Source organism: Athene noctua, chromosome 15 (genome assembly GCF_965140245.1).
Source record: "Athene noctua chromosome 15, bAthNoc1.hap1.1, whole genome shotgun sequence".
Classification (NCBI taxonomy): domain Eukaryota; kingdom Metazoa; phylum Chordata; class Aves; order Strigiformes; family Strigidae; genus Athene; species Athene noctua.
In genome coordinates this window covers 18,015,800-18,033,951 of record NC_134051.1, presented here as the reverse complement: position 1 = coordinate 18,033,951, position 18,152 = coordinate 18,015,800, and the positions used below count along the sequence as shown (strand labels likewise).

Genomic DNA, 18,152 nt, shown 5'->3' with positions numbered 1-18,152 from the left:
TCCACAAGAAGCATGCTTCAGTCAGTGGAATGTGCTGTACCCTCTAACTATAGTTTTCCCGTTAGGGCTCATAACTATTGCACACTACTGCATTTCCCTCTGCTTTACATTTTCCTGATCATGGTAACAAATGCAGCCTAGAGTCGAGCTGTTTCTGTGAGAGTAATCATGTCATAAATCACAAAGCTGTTGGATAAACTGCCTTTTTTTTTTTTTTTTTTTTTTTTTTCCCTTTTGGCAACCTTATTTTCCCTTGTTCTGGTTGTTAATTTCAGATGGTATTTCTGAGCATCTCAAGCTCTTAAGCAATGTCAAAATTTTCATTAAAAAAGAAGAAGGAAAAAAAAAAAAAAAGGCAAATTTGCCATTCTTTTCTCTACATCTGAAATTTCTTTCCAAATTGCATTGCCTGTGTAGGCATGATTCATGTCTTGACCTATGATATGTGAGAGAATCATTAGTTTAAAAACGCAAAATGTAAAACCCTTGTTCTGGCAGTATCACGTTCCTGCTTTTTAGGCTTTGTCAGGGTATTCAGTGCTAAAAGCTCAGCACTGGGGTTGATAGAAGGACTTCTCTACGGTTGCAGGTGATAACAGTTAAACCTTTTTCAAATTACGCATCTCCTTTGAATGCTTTGTTCACCTGAATTAGTGATAAATGATCTTTCAGCCTAGCAGGGATACGACTATTACCATGGTTAAGCGTATGAGGAATCTTGCGGATGTTTGAGGAGTCGTTCTCTATCTGCTCAAGAACTTTGGTAGAACAAAAAGGAAGGGTGAGGAGGAAAAAAAAAAAAATTATTAAAAGTTCTAAACCTGTTCTTTGTTAAGTAGTAGGTGTATGACTATAGGAATAAAGAAAGGGTGTCTGGGACTTTGCCACTTCCGTGCACCCACCGGGAGCTGATCTCCGCAGAGCAGTTGGCTCCTGCATTTGTAGCAAATTGTCCTTGCAGACAAAGTTCTGAAAGATCCTTTATTATTATTATTATTTATTTTTTTTTAAGTGACCTTTAAAAAGCTGTTCAAGAGCTTAGACTAATAAAACAGAGAGTTGGTTTGGTTTGGTTTAGTGTTTTTTTGTGGTTTTTAGTTTAGTTTTGTTTTTTAAACTACTTTCGAAATAATTTTCAAAGAGACAAACCGCTTTTTATTATTTTTTTCAGTTTATGTCGTTTTTTTCGTCAATCTGGAATAATTTTCAAAGTTCATTTTTCATTCTTCTTTCATACAGAGGTAGTTTTTACTTCTGTGTTGTGTTTTTTGCATCAAGACTAGATGAACGTGTGGCTGTATTTTTTGGTGTAGCAGCCTTACGTTAACAAGAATGCTTGTAGGTAGTCACACAAATATTATCATTCTGGGTTTACTGCACCCATCTCTCTCCATTGACTGTCTAGACTATGGCTGGTAAAAAAAAAAAAAAAAAAAAAAGTGTCACTGAAAGGATCTTTTAATGTCCCTGCCAGTTTTATATTGCAGATTTTTTTTTTAAATTCTTTTTGAGCTGGGAGTTCTGAAAGTCTGATATGTGCAATAATACATAGAATGATATTGCTCAGTCTTTGCACTTTGGGCAGTTTGCTTGGTGTTGCTGCAGGCCGAGATGCACATTTTAACCTTGTAGGGGCATGAAAAGAGGGTAAGGGGTGTTCCCAGGAGGCAACAGAGATAAATGATATTAGGTGGTCAATATTTCAAAGAAATTTTTTGACAGCAATTAGTGGTGTTTGTAATTACAGCAGTACTACTCTGATATGAGGAGAGGCTTTGTAGCCTGGCATAGTGCTGACAGTTTGACTTTTCTTGAAAGTTTGGAAGCGCTGAAGACTTTATTGATTGGCCGAGTGCGCACACAATCACAAGAATTGATGTAAGGCATTTTTTGGTTCGTAACATTATAAAATAAAATTTGGCTATTTTTTTTTTTCTCCCTGAACTCTTTAAACCTGATTTGAAATAAGGAAGTAAAAACATCACAAAAAAAAACCACTAAGGCAGGAATGAATCTCTATCATATGTTGGCTTGGAAAGGAGGGGAATTACATCAAAAGACCACCAATTTTTCAGGCTAAACCCTCTAAAATGGTATTTTTTTCTTCAGAATTTCGTTAGTAATTTGTGTGAAAGAGAATTGACTTTTATTTCTGTGCAGATGGTGGTTGTCTATGGAGGACAGTCAGTCATCACTTAGTATGAATTCTGTGCAATCTGTAGGAAATGTTGGTCGTATTCTTAGCATCGCCATCATTTAGGCAGGAAGATATTTTGATTATTAACTAGGCTTTTTTTTTTTTTTTTTTTTTTTACATATTGTGAGAGGCTGAGGTTGTTCTTAAAGGACTATTTACTGTCTATAGTAGAAAGCAATCTAAATTTTTATTTCTTTTTTGAGCAAGTATTGATACGTGAAACAGAAAACTAAAATATCGTTAGGAATATAATCACTGAAGTACATTACAGTGCTTTTTTTTTCCTTCATCTTTTTTTTTTTCCTTCTCTTACTTGCTCTCCCAAGTCCAGTTGATGTCTTCATATACTGTCGGGACGTTGATCTTGATAGTGGTAGTGGAACGCTACGTATTTTGGATTAATGGATCTGAAATGAAACACTCGGTGAAGAAGTTGGGAGTGAGGTTTTGAGGGCATTTGCCATGTCTACATCCACATTTCCTACCTTGCTATGATTCCATTTGTCTTTTCCCAATGCTTCAGTTTCCTAATGTGTTTACTATTAGACTTAACACTACCGTTCTCATGCTTAAAATTATTTAAACATTTGCATGGCCTCAGTCATAGGAATAACTATTTTGAACTCAGTGGCTTATATTTTAAAAAGTAGGTATTTGTATAAACGTCTGGCAGTTTCAAGCATCATCTCAGAGTGGGGGGATATACCCTGCAGATGGTACTTTTATCTCAAAGGAGACAGGGAAATAGAAGCAAACGTGGTCCGAGGGTGTCGCAGTCTGACTGTAGTGCAGCCCGTGCAGTGCCGCTGTACTGTAGGGCTCAGAGGAGGTGCAAAGACCTTTTTGCACAGCTTGTAGGATATTTTTAAAAGAATCAATATTGTAACAGATCTGTGGCATTTTTATCTCCGTAATACAAGGCAGTTTTGAACGTGGTGGTCATTACAATCTCCATTGTACAGATGAGTAACTGTGTGTTTCGGTGAATATGTTGAAGTTCTCAGCTGTTAGCGGTCTCTTGCCATCACATTGCATGGAATGCTTACTGAGGGGCATAGCCCTAAAGATAAGAAAGTTATACTGCAGCATGGTTTGCCAAAGGTCCAGGACAGAGCTGAAATCAGTTCCGTTCCCACCTTTCAACTGTGTCTCCTCATTTACAAATAGGAGCATACAGAGTAGAGTATCAGCCAACAAACATAATGCAGAGCACTAACATTTGGCCTTAATTTTTCAAATAAGTTCTTATGCCAAGAACATCTATTCAGTTCCAAATGCCAGATCCCTACTCACATTAACCAAATCGCTATTTATCCTCCTATCACAAAGAAAACTTTCATGATTGCTGCATGCAAAAATATCCTCTCCGTACTCCTTCGGTTCCAAATGTGCTGGATGCCGCTTTACTTCCGAGACAAAAATTTACTACATTTTGACAGATCAAACATTGAAACCACATTGAAAATTATTTCGCAGGTCTTTACAGTATTCTTCATTTTTCAGTGGATATTTCCAGAATGTTATTCTTTGCAGGGAATGCTGTGTATCCTATATACACATTCTTTACTGTGCTTTTGGTGTAGTTGGTTGTACTTTTCCCTTCTAGACAAAGCTTCGCTCTTGACATGATATCAAATGTTTTTCTACTCTTTGAGTTTCTTCTGTATCTTCTTCACAGAGTACAGTGTGTGCTTTGTGCTTCATTCTTCCTAAGATTCTTTTCCTTCAGAAAATTGACCCAGGGCACCTTGCTTCCATCCTGCTCTTGTTGCACAGACAGCATTCCCTGGTGACACCAGGCCACCTTTCCATCACAGCAGCAGCACTCCGAAGAGGAAAAGAGAATCAGTGAGAATCTTAACACAAATCTATCATGAGGCTTGTGGCCGTGATTGCCAGGTTTAAGGACCGTGATTTTGAATGTAGAAATCCTAGGGCCTGCTGTTGGCTGGCACTGAGGAGAAGGGAGCCATGACCCGAGGCCGTGCCCTCCCCCATGGGTCTAAACATGGAGGGCAGAGCCAGATCCTGGAAACAGGGTCCGTCCATTGACAGCCCCAAGCGATGTGGTCAACCAGGCCTGTCTGCAGAGTCCAGGCAGCAGCAGCAGTGCACTGGCACAGAGAGGGGACAGAGACAAGAGACAACGTGGGTCTAAAATCCACACAGGCAACAGGACCGAAAGATAGACCGGAGAGGAGATGCAAGGTAGGACCAAGGGATCAGCCCAGGAGACAGGCTGCCTACAGCTCACGTGTGAGCTCCGTCCAGGGCTGGAGAGGGGGAACCCCATGGTATAGTTTAGTCCAGGGGCCAGAGGCTGGGAAAGAATCTTTTTTTTTTTTTTTTTCCCATTGTGATAAAAACCACTGTTCTGTCAAATATTCATTAGTGATCACATTCCAAAATAAAAATAGCAAACAATAAAGTGATGCTCAAGACTTATGATTAAATTTAATGGTAAAAAAAGTGCAGCTAGAAATGCTCAGTAAACGGTTTCAAACTACCTCTTCTAAGGCTAATCAATGCAGTGAGATTCTCTATCTACGTCGAGTATGCTAGAATAAATATCAAATATAGTTTATCATATTCCAGTAGCGTTTCTTTTTTTTTCTCCTTTCCTCTTTTTTTTTTTTTTTTAACCTGATGTTCTAAGGATTTCCTTTTAGTGCCTACGAACATCTTCTTTTGACAGACAGTGCAAATTAAAAGATATGGCTAGGCAAGGGAAACTGGAACCCAAATATGCCCCCTGGGTTTTCATTTACAGTTAGAAGCTACAGACACAATTACTGCTGACAGAAATTCAGAAGCCAGTGGCAGAGTGCATGTGGCAGTAGACTCATGCCAGGCAGTAATTGGGAAGATTATTTTTAATCAGAGCATATCCTACAGCCCAAACATTAGAAATCTCTTGTAAGGCTGACAGGAAATTAAACTGAGACCAAACAAAAAAGCCTCAAAATAGAAGTAATATGGTTAGAAGTCTAATGATGGCAAAACTCACTGCTTGTTGTATTTGGCTCTTATCTAAAGGGAATGACTTTTAACTTGCAGCAACAGATATCATTGTTTAATTGCATTTTTAGAACAGAATTAAAAAAAATAAATCAGATTAGATCAATTTATACAGAGCTTTTTGATAAAGGTGTGAAGCAGTAGGTGTTAAGTCAGGCTTAGTAATTGTGTATATATATTAGTAACTTTTTATTATTGCTTTGTTTCGGGGATTTTGTTTTGTTATTTTCTTTTTTTATTTAATATAATGCTTATGGGAGCTACCTCTATGGAAAAACAGTATAATGTCTGGGATATTTTGGAATGCCTGGGTATGGTGAGTATTTATGAAGGCTGAATGGCCAGGGGCTATCTTTCTCAGTGACCCTGGAGAATAACCTCTGCTTGTTTGGGCTGCCTGAGCTGACAGCCCCGAGGGAGAAGAGACCAGGGTATTCTCAGTACTTTATGCACCTGAAATTTTCACCTGAAAACACAACATTCCCATTTTTAAGTGAATCTTAAAACAACATCTTCTTGGCCAGACTTTTATATACATTCTTAGCAGACGACTTCTAGCCGACTCTCAAGTTTTCCTTTTCTCCAAAAAGAAAGACTGGAGCGCTGCGGGATGCTGGCTCTGCTGCGGATCTCAAGAAGGGTGTTGCTGGTTTTTTATATACCTGTCACATACAAATGTTGTAATACCAGACGCAAGCAAAATGTTGCTAATTGTGTATTTATTCCTGTGTGATAGGAGTGCAAAACAAGAGCCTACTTCACGTTTTGCTGAGATAGATGACAGTTGTGGAGAAGACTAGTTGTGAGGGAGAAGATTAAAAATGCAGATCCTTCTGTTTCTCCACAAGGTTGCTTTTAGCTGTGTGGACAGTCTTAATGTCATTTCTTGTCAGTACTAAGAATAATAAGGTATAACATCGAAGTCTGTCATAGTCAACTAGGTTATCTCGAAGCTTGTAAATAGGATTTTATCAGAATGTTTTTTTCCCCGCAAGTTTATTAGCATTTTCCAGCTGTATTTCCTTCTGCTGAAAATTGCTTCGTATGATCGTATGAATATGAAAACTCTTGCTTGTCGTTAGATATTGCCTGAGTAGCTAGATAACAAAGTCTACTTTGTGATGTATGCAATTTCTGCAAGGCGGTCCACACGACACCTGGAAATACAGAGTGTGTAACAGGTGATGGGGTGTCATCATCCTCCGGGGGGTCTGCAGGAGCCTCGGGGTGCCCTGCACAAGGACCCGGCCTTAGCTGGTTTGTGGCGTGTAGGACGGCCGCGCTGGTCCAGACAAAGCGGTGTACGGACTGGGGGTTTCTCTGGTTGGGGAGAAAACTTTACAAACCTTTGTAAAGTTTGTAAATGTGCCACTCGTCTTTTTGTCCAGCAATATCGTATGAAAGTACCATTGGTGGTGGTACAGAGCACAGGGCTGTGGCTGGAGTTCCACTCTCATTTTGGCAGGTGCTATTAGATCGTTTTATTTTTGACGCAATCCTCTCTTTGCCTGTCATATTCACACTGCTAAACATTTTAAAGAATGTCTGCAGCCAGTAGAGCATAAACCGTTAATATTTCTACACGGAGGAAATTAGAAAGGGATTACACAGTACTGTAAAATTAGGCAAAATTAATAATTATTTATTGATTAATTGTTTTAGAGGTAACTTTTACAGTTTCTCATGCATTTGCTCTGATTTAATACAGCAGTACTTTGTACATTACATACAACAGTGTATTCTTATTTTTTGCCTTGAGTTGCATATATTCTTAAAATTCTGTACTTCTCATTTCTGTGTGCGTCCTACGTTTCCTCAGTCACTAGAGTGTGCAGCTGCAGGATAAACGAGGAATACTCGCAGTAGCAGTCGGGAGTATAATGCTTCTAAAATTAATGATAGGTAACATTATGCTAAACAGATAAGTCTGCTAGGATTGAGTGGTCAAATACAAGACTTTCAGAAAAGGAGAATTAATGTACTGTAACCTCAGTGAGGTAGTATTTTAATCAGTGTGAAGTCTAAAAAGCGACAATTTGCATTTGAAAAATCGCAGTGATTTCAAATTGTGAAACACAGGTACCCTGGATGGAGAAAACCTGAGAGGTTTAATTTTCAATTAATCAGTTTGGTTTTGTTGACCACGAATAAGTCTCACAAGATGGTCCTAAATCAGATGTCATTTCTGAAAATGTAGGCTAATTACTTAAAAATACTTCTCCTTAGAGATTTTTAAGGAACTCTTGATACCATTAATTTATCTCGTATCGGAGATATCTTTGATCTCACACAGAGGAACACTACCCAGAAAGGATGAGATACGGTAGTTTTTACGTATAGTTTATGTGCCTATAGAGCCTTCTTACGTGAGCTGCCTTTTCTGTAGTATTTTTACGTGTACGTGGTTCATTTTATTTCATAAATAAAAATAAAGTTTTGTCTTCAGCTCAGAAATTGATTACTGTGGGCTTTTTCTGACAGCAAGACACTTGCAATTACTGCTAGGAGCTTCAGTTGTGAAGCAGGATCTTCCTTTGGCAGATACTCTCCTAGTGACGGTCTCTGCTCCGAGGAGACCAAAATGCAAGTATGTTTTCTGCTGCTGAATGTCACTTTTTCCAGATTCTGAAGTTGTTGGGGTTTTTTTTGATAATTGCAATATGACCTGACATACTTTTAGAACAATGTACCTTCCTGGTACTGGTTCTTCTTGTTGTTTATCCTCAACTGCATTAGAGAACTACTGATTTTTGATTTACTGCTATTTTTTTTGTTTGTTTCTTTAAAATTGAATATTTTGTGAAAAATATTCAATATATTCACCGTTTGAAATTTTATTGAGGAGGATAAAAAGCGTATTAAATTTCTCTACAGACTGTTTTGCTAATACATAGACGTAGGTGTGTGTTTTCTTTGAGGCTCACAGTGTGTACAGTGTTTCTGTTTTCGGGAGTATTTGTATCAGATTATATACTACTACTTGCACACTGAAATGAAAAATGCATGCGGGGAGAGTCTGTTATGAAAAAACATGGCTGAGGTTACTGTAACTTCTAAAATTCAATGAATAATTCAATAAAACATTACATGTCACCAGCTGCTCGTCAATAAGGAAAAGTGGCATGGAACAGGATGGTCCCCTATTCTAATTGCCAACTATGTGCATCGATAATATATTTTGGATGGCCTCTTCTATTTATTTTACGGTATTTTTTCTTTTGCAAAATTGCTTGAAGTTTTCAGTTGAAAAAATACACGGAAAGTAAATCTCAGTTGTGTGTTTCTATTGAAACAGAAACCTATGCTGGGGGAAAATTTGAACTATGGCACGGTAATTGCATGTCTGTTTTGTTAGGTAAGTTCATAATGCAAACATATGATTTAGGTTTCAAATAAATTGCAAACTGCCTGGAAATTTTTACTGTTCATTGAATGATTAATAAATAAATAATAAAATTGTGTTAGTATTAGTACAATCAGATTTTGCTCTTCGGCTTTGTACTACAATAAAAATGCAATTATGACCCAATAATGTATTTAACCCTTCTTGTGAAAGCCCAAATAATGCAATAGCAATTTTATTTTTTTGTTCCAACCCTTTGAATGTTGAAGCCTACCTTCTGCCTTCCCTGAGTGCAGGGCACAAGTATGATCTCCTTTGAATCTCTCATTTACAGTAAGAATTTTTTTTTTTTTTTTTTTTCCTTAGGAAACTACACAGAAGCCCCATGCAAGTGGTGCCTATTGTTTTCATGATCGGAGCCTTCTTTCAGTAAGTGCACTGATTTTTGTTGTTGTTTATTTTATCTTCCTTGGAATTTGACTGAAATCTCTGTTGTGCTGTCATGATGAATTTGGACTTCACAACTTGCCATGCTAATGCTGGGTCGCAAGACTAATAGACTACAAGTACAAGATCTGATCCTTCTTAGTCCTCAGTAAACAACAACTTGCTAGTGACACGCTCAGAAAATAATCTTCCCCGTTTCTGACTGTGGGTTTAAGTGCTTTCCTCTTGTATTTCCCTTTTACATGTTGGGGTGATGTCGCTATCGTATCTATTTTGGCTTTGGCCGGTTCAATCAGAAAGAAATTATTTTGTATATAGATTAGTCACAGACACTTTTTTCCCTGTAGAACAACTATGGATAAGTCGTCAGTGCTTTCATTTTAAAACGCACCTCTAACATCAGAATGGGGATGAATGAATATAAGCTGCAAAATTTATCGGACATGTGAAAAAGTATTTGTGCTGATTAATTTTTTTCCTTTTTTTCATTCCTGAGAAGAAGCTTTCACAACTATTTGTTGCTCTTTCATACCTGGAATTTATTTTCTCTTGTAAAGTATTTTGTTTTAAGACATACTAAGAAACAATATTGATTAAGCACTTTTTAATCAGGATAGAACTTTATATACTTATCTTAATAAATATGGAAGTACCAGAAAAAACCTAACTGTATGATTCTTGGTAGGTGTGTATTTGGCACTCTTAAATAAAAAAAGAATAATCTTCTGTTTAAACTAAACTGCAAGGCTCTAACATTTTGTATTGTGTAATACGCATGGCTTGTTCTGTATGGGGCTGACTGGATGGATTTGTTTTATATTCATTTATAATTTTACTTTGTTCTGTGTGTAGAAAGTAAAGAAGTTGCACATGTGTATTGACAAAAGAATAGTTTCACATCTTTGTTCAAATGTAGTAATATTAGCGGTTGAGTTCTGCCTCAACACACAGTTTGGTGTCACTGCAAAAATTAGACATACAGTCCTTGTTACAAATAAGAATAGTTTTACATTTCTTCACCTACACTGAACGCAATCTTCCTCTTGATGTCTTTGAAAAAAGATTTCATTATTTCAGAAAGACTGCCTGGCTTACAGGATGATAAAAAAAAAAAAAAAAAGAAGAAAAAAAAAAAAAAAAAAAAAGAAGCCTGTTCATCTTGAGGACAGATTTAAATGAGTGCTTAGTGCTCAGTGTGCTTGTTGCTTTTTTGCTTTTCCTCTGTCACTGTTGTGATTTAACCCCAGGCACCAATGGAGCCCCCACAGCGTCTCTCTCACTTGCCCCTTCAGGGTGGGATGGGGCAGAGAATCGGAAGATTAAAAGTGAGGAAACTCCTGGGTTGAGAAAAGTCAGTTTAAGGTGTAAAGCAAAAGCTGTGCTCACCAGCAAAGCGCAACAAGGGCTTCATCCCCACTTCCCCTGGGCAGGCAGGGGCTCAGCCCTCCCCAGGACAGCCGGGCTCCATCGCGCCTCACGGGGACTTGGGCAGCCAAAGGCCGTCGCTCCAGCGTGCCCCCCTTCCTCCTGCCCCAGCTTGATCTGCTGAGCACGACGCCACGTGGGCTGGGACGTCCCTTGGGTCAGTCGGGGTCGGCCGTCCCGGCTGCGTCCCCCCAGCCCCTGGTGCACCCCCAGCCCCTGGCGGGTGGGGTGGGCTGAGGAGAGAAGGGGCCTCGGCCCTGTGTGAGCCCTGCTCAGCAGTAAGGAAAACATCCCCTGTCAGCAACACTCTTCTCAGCCCACATCCCAACTGCAGGAGCTACTGCGAAGAAAATGAACTCTATCGAGCCCAAACCAGCGCAGTCATAAACAGTATTTTCTATCGCAAAACAACCTTACATCTCGTAGCAGAATGTGATGCAACTGACGGCTTTTGTGAGAAAAAATTGTGGTCAAAATTGCAAGAATGAGGTTGGGTTTTCTAACCCATGGGAGACAGTTGTCCCTGAGATAATTACTGGCATGTTTTTAGGAAGCTGATATTAATTTTACTGTGAAAACACTGCTTTGGTATTTCTAAATATAGTTGAAGGAAAAGATATTCATCTTCCTTCAACAAGCTAAGGCAGAGATTTAGGATCTACAACAAGAAAGAAGAAGAAAATGCTCATTTGGAACTTGGGGAAGGTTTAATGCTGCCAAATCTCAATGTGCATAATTGGTTTTATTGTTTTCCCTTGTGATCATAACCTAACCAGCACAATGAATATCAATCAACTCTAGGGCTAAGAGGTCATTTTTTTACCAAGCTCAGACTGAAGTCCAGCATGTTGCCTGGTAACAGTCTATGTAGATGAGTTGGCTCTTCAGTACACCATATGGCTGGGCGTTATGCCCTATTCACCCGTGACATGGTGTACACATGTAGTACATTACTGATTATAAAATGGTTTGTCCCACTCCCTTATTTAGAAGAAGCATTTAAAAATAGCAATACCAATCCAACACAGACGTGTTAAGATTATGGAAATGTGTGTAATGAAACCAACGTCTGTCAGAAATGTCAAAACCCTCGTGTAATAATCACAGCAAGATTTGTGTTTGGTATGCTTCAGTTGAATTTAACTGTAATTTCTAGCTATGGTTGCTTTATAATCTTATTCTATTTCATTTTGATAGATAAATATGTTAAGTGTAGTTTTAACACTTTGATTACAGAGAAATGCTGGATTTTGAAATTCAATTTTATAGCCAATGGATTTATTTGGCATTTGACCTTCTATTAATTGTGCAATAATGTCTACGGTACTCAACCAAAGCTGCAGCGCATTGAGCAAACCAGTAAACAGAGCAATAAAAGACAGTCCCAGAAACAACTAAAAATAAACAGGACAGGCGAAGGAGATAGAATTGTTCCAAATATAAAATAGGAAATCAAGCACAAAGAGTGACTGGCAAGAAGTTTGTAGCAGAAATGGATCATAAAACCTAGATCAGCAGAGTCCTCGCTCATTGCCTCGACTGGAGCATTTTTCCCGTTCCATTGTCAGGAGCTGGAATTCCTTAAGGTGGGAAAGCTGCAGAGGGCAGTGTTAGGCGAGGGCCCAGGCTACGATAGCACGTCGTTCAAAACTGAAAGACGAGAAGTGGGATTGATCTTGTGGGTGATGACAGTGATCTGCACATGTAAAATGGAAGATCATTGACTGGTTCCCGCTTCAAGAAGACCGGACACTTAGTGGTTGTGTGGCATTTCTCTGTGCCTGGCTTATTTGGAAAGATTAATACTCTGCTCGGCCCTCCCCTACACAACTCTTTTACCCAAAGCTATAATTCTTTGGCAAAGAGGCCGTTTCTCTTTGGCGTTCCACCTAAACTCTCTGAAAACAGTTCAGGGGAAAAAAAAAAAAAAGTAGAAGAAAGCTGTTCTCTTTTCCATGTTTTGCAGAAGTTTACACGATTGTTTTTCAAGAGAAGTTCTGTAGACTTGCCATTCTACTGGTTTTTCTTGATCTTCAGATTGTACATAGCTCTGACACAGCTTTGATAAACGTAACTGTAGTTGGGTGATCTCGGTTTTTTTATACTACCGTGTTTCCTTGGCTAGAAATATTTAAGGTAATAGAGGAAGGATGAGACAGTGGTGCTGCTCCATGTTAATTTGATAGTCCCATTCTTTGGAAGATCTGCCATGATTATCCCCCATTTTAAACCCCAGTGGATGTAAATGCAGGTTGGTCTCAAAAGAGGCTCGTCTTCACTTCTGTCTGTGTCACAGCCTGTCAGTGACACAAAACTAGTTGCTGTGCTGTAAAGGCCTATAAAGCCACTGAAAGAAAAGCATTTAACACCCTTTTCTCTAATTTTAGAGCTGCATTTTCCTTTGAGATGAAATAAGTAACAGAAAACCAGCCATTTTTACATCGAAAATCTTTTATTATTGGGGATTATGGGTCCTTTTTCCCACCCTCATTAAACGCATCTTTTCAAATTGTTGATACGATAAATCCGTTTTCTAAAACAACCCAGCATGCCACAGAGGAATCTGAGAGGTATAGTGTGATCTAAGGATTTCTACCTGAGAGGCATGAACAAAATAATTGTGAAAGAGCGCTATTATAAAATACCATAATTCTCTTAGAAAGAAACCATTATGATAACCTTTTTTTCTAATAAATGTGTAAGGAAAAAAGATTTTAATGATTGTATCCTTATTTATTCATCTCTCTGTATTCTGATGTAGTCTGAAAGACAGTATTAGTCTAGAGAGTTGAATATTTTTAAAATTGCAGCGCTTTGACTTACCGATACCTGTGAATTAGAATAAAAAGGGTTGAAGAATGGTAGCTAGATAACTTAAATGAAGCAGTAAGTTCTGCTCCATTACTTCATCTGAGCGAGGATGGGGAACTGCTTAGTTGTTAGTATCTGCTCCACTGTCATATTATTCATTGTTGTTTTGCAATATCTTCAGATATCTTCAGCAGTTACCGTAGGTATTCATTAAGGACTGGAAGCAGCGAGGCATTTACACACTCCTAATTGTAAGCAGGAGAATATTCTCATGGATGTTTTTCCTTCGGAAAAAGCTTAACTAAGGGATCTAAGCCTGACCTGTGTTTGTTTTGTTGTTGTTTTTTTGTTTTTTTTTTTTTTTTTTCTAGTGCTTGTGCAAGGTAATTCAGTTTTAGGTGGATGATTTGTAATATTACTTTTCCGTTAGTTAGATACATGTTTAGTTAGATATGATCTTTAACTCTTTCCTCACAGATAACTAACTATACTACCTTTGCTGAGTTTCGTGGGTTTGGGGTTTTTTTAGTCTGCATGTTCCAAGGTTTGCCTTATGTCATTTCCCATGTTTTCTTTTGTTGGATGTCATTAAATTGAAGTTTATATCAGTAAAATCTCTAATGATCTTAGACAAAAAGAGCAGTTACGTGGTATCAGGTTTACATGAATCGATGTTAAACCACTGCTGTAATTTATGATTACCTAAATTGTGAAAGAGCAGGGCATTATATCTGTACAAGCTACAAACCAGAATATCAGTGGTCTACTTTTGATTTTGCGGGTGGCTATGCTGCTCATTTCACTTAAATCATGATCTTCTTGCATAAATAAAGGAAGACACTATCATTCATTGTATTGTGTTTAATCACTGCTGCAGATAATTATATATCCATTTATTTGAGCATCTAAAGAATTCAGAAGTTACTTTCTCAAAGCAGAATCAAGAGCATAACGTTTACTGAAATAGGATGTTTTGAAAAGAAGAAGGAGACTCCTAACACAAATGGGTTTTTAAAAATATTACTCTAGATTACTTTGAACTCTAACTCTATTAGTAAAGTTAGTTTTGTAATTCTGTCTTGGTTATATACATGTACATGTAAAGAAATATCGCATAATTTCTTCTTTTCTCCTTCCTCTCTTTTAAGAATGCCGTCAGTATTTCTTTCTGATGGATTCCTCTGTGATCTTTCTAAATCCTCTGTCTTTGTAAGTGGTGCTTTGAGTCTACCAAGTAAAAGCTATAGGGGTTGAATATAGATAAACCTTAGGATCTGGATTTACTGTACGTAGCAGCCATTTTTCAGACACTGCTGGGCTATTAGCTTCATAGACATTATGTTGCAGACATATTCAGGCATTATGAAAATTTTCACAGGCATGTGAACACTTAGCTCAGAATACTTCCATTGGCAATTGTAGGCACTCTGGATGTTCTCCAGATTACAGCATTAAGATGTTTTTGATCAAGTTCATTTCCATAGCGTTGTGGCATTTAAGAAATATCAAGTCCCCAAATTCCTGTGAGATTGGTACGTGTTATTATCTCTTTATTACAGAAGGAGAAGCCAGAAAATTGAACAGCCTGACTGATGTGCCAGGAGAAGGAGTATAGCAGAGCTAGGATTTTAATTCATATTTTCTCAAATCCGAAATCATTGCCTCTTTTACTGGGCCATCTTTCCTCCTGCTCTTCCTCTAATCCAATACCTTTTATTGTTAATGATTTTTACATTTAACAAGTGAAAAAGAGCTTACAATTTCATGCTCTCTCCTGTCTCATAAAAAATTGAAAATTTTCCTCAAGAAAATCATGCAATTATTAATAAAGTTCTATCAACATAGCTCAAAGCTAATTGAAATTTAACAGTCCTCACGATGATCTGGGTCATGTCAAGGGTGTTAGCATTCTTTAATAAAGACAGACACTTGATCCTTTTTTCTTTTCCTTTGAAGAGCTAACAGACTTCTGTAACTTTTTCTGATAATGCTAATTATGCAAAGTGAAGGTACTGTCATCGCAAGCACTTGAGTCGTTCAGTATAGCAAATGTTGTTAACTGTAGCAGTGATATTCTGAGCTTTGGGGTGTGTGAGCAGCCCAGGATTCCTGGAGGAGCCATTTCTGTGTTACTGCTACAATATGTTGGTGTGCTGCTCCATCTCCTCACAGTTGGTTGCTGCCTGAGCACACCGCGTTCGAGAAGGGCTGGTTTAGGGAGTGGCAAAGCCAGGAGCCTGCAGCAGTGCGTGCACACAGAATTTTGCAATAAATGCTGGGCAGGTCAGGCCTATATTCAATGGGGAGTCATTCTGGCCCTGCACATGATGCATTCGTCGCCAATCTAATGCCACAGTATTTGTCTTTTTGTGCATCGTGTGTTGGATCTGAGATCCTGCTGAGCTATGTCTGGATGCAGCCCTGAGCACAGGTGTGATAGCATATTATTGTTTCAGGGGTGGCTTTACTGCTGCTGTTCATGGAAATGAACAGTTTTGTATTGTAATAATCGGAATAGATGTGAGGAAACTGTAATTTCCTTTTTTTTTTTTTTTTTTTTCCTGTTACATTTGAGGTTAGTTGCTGAGTTGGCAAGTCTGTGTTCTAACATGTTATTCCTGTGTAGCTCGTGCACAACCGATAAACAACATGCTATGTGAGAATTCTACGGATCCTGCAAGGTATTTTAGAGATCATATAACTGACAGCTTTTTAAAACTTGAGCATGGAATGATGGTTTGAAAATGGATCTTCAGCGAGGAAGGACAGTGCTGGGAAATAAGAACAAATCTGTTGGCGTAAAATGAAATGTTTATCCTGCATAGTTTAAGAGGTTTAAAAACATGCAGTGGCTTGTGAGTTTGACAGAAAACATTTGCATTTGGCCTTCAGGATTGCTAACTACCGGCAGAAGTTGAACTGTACCTCTCAGAACTGCTCTGACTGGACCTTTCTAGAAGCTCACTAGGAACTAGGGGAGCGTTGTAGCACTGATCATTGGGGTTGAGCGGTCTGGGATTTCTCACCAAGTGAGTGAGCCCGTATCTTTTACAGTATTGAAATATATTTACATCTGTTAATTCATTAATGAGAGGGTTTTGTCTGTGACCTACCGAAATCATTGCACACTAATCATACAGTGTAGTCCACGAACATTCGACGAGCGGAGGAAGCAAGCAGTTGATTCAGTGTGAATGATAGAGCAAGCTTCAGCTTTATTCTGTCTGCTTACATCCTTATATCCACTCAGTATTGCATATACATAGAACGCCTATACATATTTATGTTCTATCTCCGCCTATCTTCGCTTCTTATTGTAATTAGGTCTCCTTCCTTTTACGCCTGCGCAATGAGCTCTCAATGTCCTGGGCAGGGGGCGTAAAGGGCTGGTCGGTGGTCGCAGAGAGGAAGTTTCTCCTCTTCCTCACTGCTGACCTTTCCACCCTGAAGTCTTGCACAGCCTCCGTTGTGCCCTGGGTCTGGGCCAAACCTCTGTGCCGGTTTGGGTAGGTTCTTGGAGTAATTTTTTGCTGACATACGCATTCTCGCAGGTAGGGGGGAAGCTTCAGTTCCAGGCAGGAGATAGTAGCTAAGCAACTCACGCAATATCTATCTTGTGTAGACGTAACAAATCACCCCGTACTTAATCTCTAAACAGTTTTTCCATACTGCCATGTCCTTGTTCTTGAAGCCATTCTCCAACAATACAGGGCAAATTTGGGCAGCTTGGTCAAAGAACCGAGGTGTTGTCTGTGCGTGCGGAGGGAGGAAAGCTGCCTGTGCCGCAGAGGGTGTGTTTTAACTTCCCTCTAAAGAAATAGTGGGCCACGTGCTTGTTAGGTGGAGCAGGTCTCAGAGACCAGCACACAAGTCATGTTCAGCTACCTTGTACGGTATTTCAGGCAGGGCTGTATGTTCTTTGTACTGACAAAGTCCAGGAACGTGTTTCCCTGCAAGTGGTGGGTTGACCCTGGCTGGCAGGTCAGCCCCCACCCGCCAGCTCTGCTCACTGCCCCCAGTGCGATGGGGGAGAGAACTGAAAGGGTAAAAGCAAAGAAAAAAACCCAAACCTTAGCAGTTGGGATGACACAGTTTAATAAGTGAAGCAAAGCTGCGTGTACAAGCAAAGAATTAATTCACCATTTCCCGTTGGCAGGCAGGTGTTTCACCATTTGCAGGAAGGCAGGGCTTCATCACCCGTAACTCGGGAGGGCAAATGCCATAAACATGAATGTCTCCCCCCCCCTTCTTCCTCCATTCTGTGGGCTTTTTACTGCTGAGAATATCAAATGGTCTGGAATATCCCCTTGGTCACTTGAAGCCAGCTGTCCTGGCTGTGAACCCTCCCAACCTCTTGGGTACCCCCAGCCCACTGGTTGGAGAGGAACAATGAGGAAAAAGGGCAAAAAAAATCCCACCACCTTGACACTGTGCAAACACTGATCAGCAGTAGCCTGACACCAGCAATAACACGGGTGTGTTATCAACACTGTTTTAGTCACAAATCCAAACCACAGCACCGTAGGGGCTTCTATGAAGAAAATTAACTCTATCCCAGCCAGAGCCGATACGCTATAAAACTGTTGCTTTTCTTCTTCTTCTTCACTGTGAAGTTTCTGCTTCCTTCATCTGCACGCCAGAGGAATGAAGTTTTATGAGCACATCTGGAAGAGAGCTGAAGTGGTGCAGTAGAAACAGTGAAGGGGTGGTGGTTTTGTTTGAGGGTGTGGGTAGGTTTTTTGTGTTGTTTTTTTCTCTTGAGGAATATTTTGCACAGCTAAATGACCCATTTTTAAAAGAAATATGTATTTTGAGTCTACACTGAGAAAAGATTGATCTAAAACGGTTCACAAATTATGTTTTTATCAAGACCAACTTGTCATGTGCTATTGATTTTTAGGTCTGCACAGT

General features: G+C 39.2%; 1 protein-coding gene across 19 annotated transcripts in view; it reads left to right on the top strand.

Moving 5' to 3' along the window:
* The window catches only part of RBFOX1 (RNA binding fox-1 homolog 1), a 957,841-nt gene that overhangs the window by 194,540 nt on the left and 745,149 nt on the right, over positions 1-18,152 (top strand). For all 19 annotated transcript variants that reach the window (XM_074918958.1, XM_074918956.1, XM_074918994.1 and 16 more), the window contains exon 2: positions 8,925-8,987. In XM_074918958.1, the coding sequence (XP_074775059.1) occupies positions 8,925-8,987 (63 nt within the window). The remainder of the gene's footprint in view (positions 1-8,924; positions 8,988-18,152) is intronic.